Raw genomic sequence first — 7,992 nt, 5'->3', positions numbered from 1 at the left:
GAGCATTTTCACATACTTCGTCCTGGCATTTCCCAAATTTGGGCATTCCTCACCTGACCTGATTGTCGCCGTGTCTGTGAGCCATCTGTACAGTTTCATGAGTTAAGTTTTTTTCTTTTGTTTGTTTTCTTTTTAAGACTTTATTTTTAAGTAATCTCTACACCCAACAGGGGGCTCGAACTCACGACCCCGAGATCAGGAGTCGCACGCTTCACCGACTGAGCCAGCCAGGTGGCCCCACATAACTTCTCTCTTTAACTTTAACTCACTTAAAAATTGTTACACTTGTCCTAAACAGTAGTATCTGTGAAATCTGTGAAAAGTTCAGCGTACTGGTTATATTTTTTTCTAAAACGCAACAATCAAAGGTCGCTCATCCTTCGGCCTCATCTCTTCCCTCTCTCCTGGGCGATCTCGTCTACACCTGCGGCCTCACCCGTCCCCTCCACACCAGTAATTCCTGAATCTGGACTGCTGGCTTAGACCTTGCACCTGAGGATGCTTTTGGCCAAGGGACCTTGCCCTCCACATCTCCCAGAAGGACCTCAGAGCCAACTCATCACCTTCTTCTCGATCTACTGGGGAAACTTCAGGTACCCACACCTGTTCCCCACCCCCATCAGTTATTGGCAAAGTCCCACCGTAGCTCTCAAATGTCCTCTGCGTTCTCCCCTCTTCGTCCCCACGGCCACTTGGGCCCCCTTTCGGCTCGAGCCTGGTCTAATGAAGTCTTCAGGGATCGCTCTGCCACAGACCGCTGCCCAGCCTCCATACCAAGACCAGAGTGAGCTTTCCAAAATGCCAATCGGCTTAAACCTTCCAGCGGATTTCTAGTGCCTCCAGATAAAGTCTAAACCCCTCTCTGCTTCTCGCACCACGTTCAACCAGCACTCCGTGCTGGTTGGTAAATGGCATAGTGGGTAAAAGTGGGAGCACCAGAATCCGTACTAGCCATGGAACCCTAAGGAAGCGGCTTGACTCTCTTTTTCTCTATAGCAACTCACAGAAGGTGCAACTCACAGAAGGTGGCCACCAGTTCTGCCCATCACTCTGCGGTGGGACTTTGCACGGACTTTGAATCCGGATTTGGCCGTGTGACTTGCTTTGGCCAGTGGGACAGCGAGTATAATGCAAGCAGAGGCCGGAATAGTCCGTGTGCCTTACAGCATCCCCTCTGGCTGTGCCTGGAACCCTGAGACCAGCATATGTGTAAGTTCAAGGTCACCTGCTGGAGGAGAACCAAGTCGCCTGATGGACGGCTTACCCACAGAATCACGAATAAAATCACACCGTTTTTGTTTCGGTTTGGTTAGCCCACCCAGTATCTAGGAAATGATAACTGGGTGTAGTGTTTTTTTTTTGCTTTTTTGGTTTTGTTTTTACATTTTTGTTTATTTATTTACGAAGATAGAGGAAACTCTATTTAAAAAAATATTTTTAATTAATTTTAAAAAAATTTTTTTACATTTATTTATTTTTGAGAGACAAAGAGAGCAGAAGTGGGGAAGGGGCAGAGAGAGAAGGAGACACAGAATCCGAAGCGGGCTCTAGGCTCCGAGCTGTCAGCACAGAGCCCGATGTGGAGCTCGAACCCACGAACCACGAGATCATGACCTGAGCCGAAACCAAGAGTTGGACACTTAACCGACTGAGCCACCCAGGTGCCCCAGTGTAGTTTTTTTTTTTTTAATAATGGCCTTATTGAAGTATAATTCACACACCACAGAAGGCACATGCGTTAGGCGTGCACATCAATGAATTTTAGAAATATAAAGAGACATGGAACCATCACCACCATCGGGGTTCAGAACATAACATCCCCGTCACTCTAAAAAATTGCCCTGAGCCTGTCTGCAGTTCCTTTCCTCCCCACTCACCCCCCAGCCCCAGGCAACCAGCCATATGCTTTCTGTCTCTGTAAATAAATGCGTCTCTTCTAGACGTTTCCTGTAAGTGGGATCATACAATCTGTGCTCTTGTGCATCTGGCTTTTTTCCACTTCGTGTAACGTTTCTGAGGTTTGTACGCGTTGTAGCATTGATCGGTAGCTACCTTGTTTTTATTGCCAAATGTTATTCGATTGCGTGAACCAACCAGCCACATTTCGTTCATCCATTTGCCATTCGATGAACGTTTGCCTTGTTTCCAGTTTGGGGGCTGTTACCGATAACGCTGTTGTGGACACCAGCTTACGAGTCTCTGTTTTGGTAGGAAAGCACGTCTTCGGTTTCTCGTGGGCAGAACCCTGGGAGCGCAACTCCCGATGTGGCGGGTGCACATTTAACTTCCTATGAAACTGCCAAACCGTTTTCCAAAGTCGCAGTACCTTTTTACGTCCCCAGCGGCGATGTTGCAGGGTTCCACGTTCTCCGTGTCCTAGCGGGCTAGAAGCTCTGCGAGTTGGGCTTGCTAAGCTGCGAGATGGGCTCAGCCATCCATTCCTCATATCAGAATATCAGCAGTATTCTGAGTACCTCCTGCTACCTAGGAGCCTCTGGCCCTGCAAGATATCGCGGGCAACACCCTGAGACGGAGAGAGAGAGCACCCTGGTGACACCGCTCCTGCACCCCGGGCCTGGTTCCCGGGGGGCCTCTCCCTTACGGGAGGCCATGAGTTCCCTGGTGACCCTCTGAGTCGGCTGCACCTGCAGGGTGGCCCAGCGCGCCCCTCCAGTTCCCTGGGACCCAACCCAGGCCCAGTGGCCGTGCTGCCCACATTCCACAAGGCAACCGCAGCCAGCCTTGGAACCTCGGGGGGGCCCAGCAGCGTGTGACACACGAGTGGGAGCCAGAGGAGGGCCTGGGGGTGCCCCGAGGGGCCTGACTGGGGGGGGGGGGCATGGAGAAAGCCCTAGCTCCTAATGCTCCGAATCCTCCGAGAGCCCAGGACAGGCAGATACAGATGGCGCTGTAGGGAGAGGGCAAGAAAGAAGGAAGGAGAAACACCATCCATCTCTGGGCCTTGGGAAGACGCGAGGCTTTGTTTCGTGGCTGCACTCGCGCAAGGCGCTTCCCAACTTCCACGTTTTCTGCAAAGATGATGAATTCGTTTCCTCATGTACGGAAATTTAGGTTAAGAAAAACAAAAAACAGAAAGACTCTGAAGACATCGTTTCTTTTAAGACAACGCCCCTCCCCCCCCCCCCCCCCCCCCCCGGGAAGCTCGGCGCGCAGCTGGGATCCAGGCGCCCCCTGCTCACATCCCTGGGGGGGTGGTCCCCGCTCGCAGCTCTCCCCCCGCCAACCCCCCGGTTGCCATGGGAACGCGCCGCGGACGCGGGGGGCGGGTCTCGGGCGCGGGGAGGAGCCGGAGAGGCGCGCAGCCCAGCGGCCCCGCCCCCTCCGCCGGCGGACCCTGCGCGCGGCCGAGTCCGCAGCGACCCCCGCGCCCCGCGCCCACGGCGGCCGCGCTCCTCCGGCACGAGCCCCGGGACCCCGCGCAGACCCGCCCGGACCCCGACGCCGACTCCGGGGGCCTGTTCGACGAGCCGCCCCCGGAAGAGCCCCCCGCGGCCCGCGCGCCCCGGTCGGCGTGGGCCGCGGGCAGGAGGGCTGGTCGGCGCGCCGGCGGGAGGGCGCGGGGGGCCCGCGCGGGGCAGCCCCCCAGGGCCGAGACGCGCGCCCCCCCCCTCCCCCGGACGAGGGCTGCTGCCTGGACCATTGCCCGCACCTGTCCGTCTTAGTCTACGCGGCCATCGCCTTCTCCATCACCTCCTGCTTCTTCAGCTCGGTGCACCTGCCGCCGTCCCGAGGGCCCGGGCGCGGGCGGGGAGACCACGGGCGCGGCCTTTCGTGTCCGGGACGCGCGCCGCATCCCCTCCTCTAGCTTCTCACGCTTGTTACTTTGTCCCCTGCTCGCCGCCGCCTCTGTGTGACCGCGCGTCCGCGGGCGCGTCCAGAGCCTCTGCCCTGATGAAAGAAGGGTGTTTGCAGCTGAGATGGGGGGAGGGGACAGTCACACACCCTCCCCCCCCCGGCGTTCAGAGTGTCGGGGTGCGGCCCGGGACCCTACCCTTCAGCGGGTGGGAGCGCGCGCGGGGAGCCCAGCCCAACCTTCGGTTCCTTAAAGGACCAGCCGGGCCCCGCGGGGAGGGAGGGTGGGCGCCCTGACCCGGCCGGGCCGAGCCCTGTGATGCTGCATCGCCCGCCCCCCAGGAGCGCCAGCCGGGCCCCGGAGCTGGGGCTGGACCGGAGCGCAGGACACGGTGAGTGTGGCGGCTGTCGGGTGGCCCGCCGCGTGCTGACCCGGACTGTGCGTCTCTCCTGCCTGAGGCTTTGCTGCGGCCGCCGGCCGGGGCCGAGACCGCCAGCAGGAGAGGCTGTCCTGGCAGGAGGCCACGCTGTCGCCCTGTCGTGAACGGCGTGGGCCCCGGGGCCTGCGCGAGATGAGCCTCCCGGGGCCCTGGCCGGGGTGCGCGGGAGGGCTCTGTGGGGTTGGGGAGTGCGCGGCGGCTTCATCCCGACCCCGAGCCAAGGGCGTGGGGTGTCTGTCATTGGAAAGAATTCGTGCGGGAAAACGACGGGACTCCTAGCTGGTTTCCATCCCAGACCCAAAAGGCCTAACCCCCAAACCCACCTGGGTGGGTTATTCGCGCATCTGCCTTGTCCTTTTATTCATGGACGTTCAATGGCATCACCCCTGCGCGGCCTCATCACGTGGATGTGTCTGAGGCTCCTCTCACCTCCCCTGAAATAAATCCCTGTTTCAGCCTCCTGTGTATTCAGTTGTCCATTCATCTGCCGCCGTGCCAGGCTGCCCCGGTTTCACCCAACACCCCTCCCAGCGCCCCGACCTCCCCTCCCAGACACCTGTCATCCCGCCAAGACGGGGCGTCTCCCTCCACTAAGTAGCCACACAGGCCTCTCTCTCTCTCCCTAGCAGCTTCCCATGACATGTCCAGTTCTGTCCCCTAACGGGCCTGTGACAGTCCCCTTGTAGCTTTACTCCCTGCTTGCCTCCGTTACCAGATACTTCTGCCCCAGTACCGTCCCCTCCCCGGCACTGAGCTCTAGACTTTGCCCCCCTCCGATTCACCCAGGTTGTGTCTCCACGAGCCCTGTGCACTCTGACATCAGCACCTTGTCACTTCCCATGTCCGTGTGCCCATGACCCCAGATCGCCGCGGGCCTGCTGAAGTCGGACGCTCAACCGACTGAGCCCCCCAGGCGCCCCTCGGCCCATATTTTCTAACGATATTAAAATTCCAGTACTCTCACACGGTCGCGTGAACTGTCGGCGATCGCTTTGTGTCTGACCCGGACACGTTGCCTCTTACACGGTTTAAATGCCCCACGATATTTGAATTACCGCTCCCCTGTTTTGAGCTCCCAATTGTCCCTCAGTTTCTGGGCTTCCAATATGAGGTTTCCTTGTCCAAAATATCCAGCCTCTCCCCTCAAGTACTAATGGACAGCCTTTAGGGTTCAACTGTAAAAACAAATGGACCCATTTTGGGGGGTCCTTTTAACGTGTTGCTCAAGAATCAAATCCTAGAGAGAGTCTCAGTGACCGGCTAGGGTCGCGTGCCCACCTTTGTCCGGAAGGCGGAAGAGATGACTTAGTACGCAGTCCCAGGAAAATAGCACGCTATAGGAAAGAAATCGTCTCCCGAAGGAAAATCCAAGTCGCCACGACCATGGCGGCTGGGCAGGCAAAACTGACAAGACGTCCAGTAAACGGACTCTCAGCAGATCACACACGATGGCGGGAGAGACGACTATTTAGGGCAGCTTGGTCCTGTTCTGTGTTGGGCTGTCAGGGGTGGGGAGATACACGGAGACAGCGGACAGTGGCTTCTGAATGTCGTGGGACACGAGGACGTTCGCGTTGGGGGAGACAATCGGAACTTAGCCACGTGGGATAGCGGCAGCTCAAATTGGGAGAATACACGGATTAAGTTTTTACGCATCTCATTCTTTCCTGGGAGTCTAGCACAGGAGGCAGTGATTAGCAAAACAGGGACAAGTCTCACTGTCCTGGAGCTCGCTAAATTCGTTAATAATCGAACTTACCGTTTGACGGGTTTCACGTCTTCCATGGCTGGAATTCTCGCAGCCCCGTGAGGCGTTTCTTTTCATTTCTCCATTTTGCAAAATGAGGAAAGAGACATAGGTGAAGGGATTTGCCCCAGGTCACAAGACCGGTGACGGAACTAGATGAACCCAGGCATTGTTTCTGGAGTGTAATTTTTACCAGCATAATTGACATGTAATTCACCTACCACAGAACCCATTCATTTAAAGTGTACAACTGGGGGTGCCTGGGTGACTCAGTTGGTTAAGCGTCTGACTCTTGATCTCTGCAGCTCAGGTCTTGATCTCAGGGTCCTGAGTTGAAGCCCCACGTTGGGTTCCACACTGGGCATGAAGACTACTTAAAAAAAAAGAAAAGTTATACAACGTACAGTTCAATGGCTTTTAGTATATTCGTGTATTTGTGCAGCCACCCTCCTACTCAATAGTAGGATATTTCATGACCCCTGCACCCCTCACCCATCTCCCTCCAGCCGCCCCCCCAGCCCTAGGCAACCACGAATGGACTTCCTGTCTCTAGGGATCTGACTGTCCTGCACATTTCGTACAAACGGAATCGTACAGCGCGCGGCCCTTGGTGACCAGCGTCTGTCACTCGGCGTGTTTTCGAAGCCCACCCCCAATGCGGCGGGAATCCGCGCTTCCCTTCTATCGCTGAGCAAGAGCCCACTGTACGGACCCCCCGCATTTTGTCCATTAGGTGGGTTCATTCGGGTGGTTTTCCACTTTTTGGCTACTATGAATAAAGCTGCTGTGAGCATTCAGGCACAACTTTCTGTGTATGTGTGGACACGTGTTTTCATCTTGCTCAGGTTGGGATTGCTGAGTCGTAGGGTAACTTCCTGTTTAACGGTGCGAGAAACTTCTAGACTGTTTCCCAAAGTGGCTGTACTATTTTACATTCTCGCCAGAACTGTAGGAGGGTTCCAATCTCTCCACTTCCTTGCCAAACTAAAGCTTTTTTTTTTTAAGGTTTTATTTATTTTTGAGAGAGAGAGGGAGAGAGAGAGAGAGAGAGAGATGGCACAAATAGGGGAGGGGCAGAGAGGGAGAAAGAATCCCAAGCAGGCTCTGCACTGCTGTGCAGAGCCCAATGCGGGGCTCGAACTCATGAACCGTGAGATCATGACGTGAGCCGAAATCAAGAGTCAGACACTTAACCGACCGAGCCCCCCAAGCGTCTGATAACCTTTTCCTTTTTTAAGACATAACCTTAGTGTGTATGAAGTGGAATCTCATCATGGTTTTGGTTTGCATTTCCCTGATGGCAATGATGTCGACGATCTTTTCCTGTGTTTACCAGTCTACCTTCTTTGAAGAAATATCTTTTCAGATCCTCTGCGCCTTTATAAAATTGGGCCTGTTGGGGCACCTGGGTGGCTCAGTCGGTTAAGCGTTTGACTTCAGCTCAGGTCACGATCGCGCGGTCCGTGAGTTTGAGCCCAGCGTCGGGCTCTGGGCTGATGGCTCAGAGCCTGGAGCCTGCTTCTGATTCTGTGTCCCCCTCTCTCTCTGCCCCTCCCCCGTTCATGCTCTGTCTCTCTCTGTCTCAAAAATAAAATAAAACGTTAAAAAAAATAAATAAATAAAATAAAATCGGGCCTGTTGAAAAAATGCAAAAAAAAAAAAAAAAAAAAAAAAAAAAAAAAACGGCTGGGGGCCCTGGCTGGCTCAGCAGGTGAACCCTACAAGACCTTGATCTCGGGGTCGTATATTTGCAAAATGTTTCTCCCGTGCTGTGGACTGCCTTTTAACTTTCGTGACAATGTCTTTGAAGTACAAAAGTTGTTTTAATCTTTGATTTTTATCTTTTATTTTTAAGTAATCTCTATACCCAACACGGAGCTCGAACTCACGACCCCGAGATCGAGAGTCACTCACTCCCCCCAGTGAGCCAGCCAGGTGCCCCATCAAAGGGTTTTTTTTTTTTATCTTTAATCTTGATGATGTCATTGATCT

The 7,992-nt window shown here is 54.9% G+C and overlaps 1 protein-coding gene across 1 annotated transcript; it reads left to right on the top strand.

Moving 5' to 3' along the window:
- Nucleotides 1-3,230: 3,230 nt before the first annotated feature.
- LOC109246031 (basic proline-rich protein) lies at nt 3,231-6,974 on the top strand. The gene is given in 3 exon segments (XM_019413751.2): nt 3,231-3,624; nt 3,627-4,205; nt 6,507-6,974. Coding segments are annotated over 2 exon segments (567 nt in total). The 5' UTR covers nt 3,231-3,257; the 3' UTR covers nt 3,827-4,205; nt 6,507-6,974.
- The last annotated feature ends 1,018 nt before the right edge of the window (nt 6,975-7,992 follow it).

Source organism: Panthera pardus, unplaced genomic scaffold (assembly GCF_024362965.1).
Source record: "Panthera pardus isolate Hobbes unplaced genomic scaffold, ASM2436296v1 HiC_scaffold_3, whole genome shotgun sequence".
NCBI classification, from domain to species: Eukaryota; Metazoa; Chordata; class Mammalia; order Carnivora; family Felidae; genus Panthera; species Panthera pardus.
The sequence above is the reverse complement of the archived record's forward strand: the minus strand, read 5'-3'. Positions and strand labels throughout refer to the sequence as shown.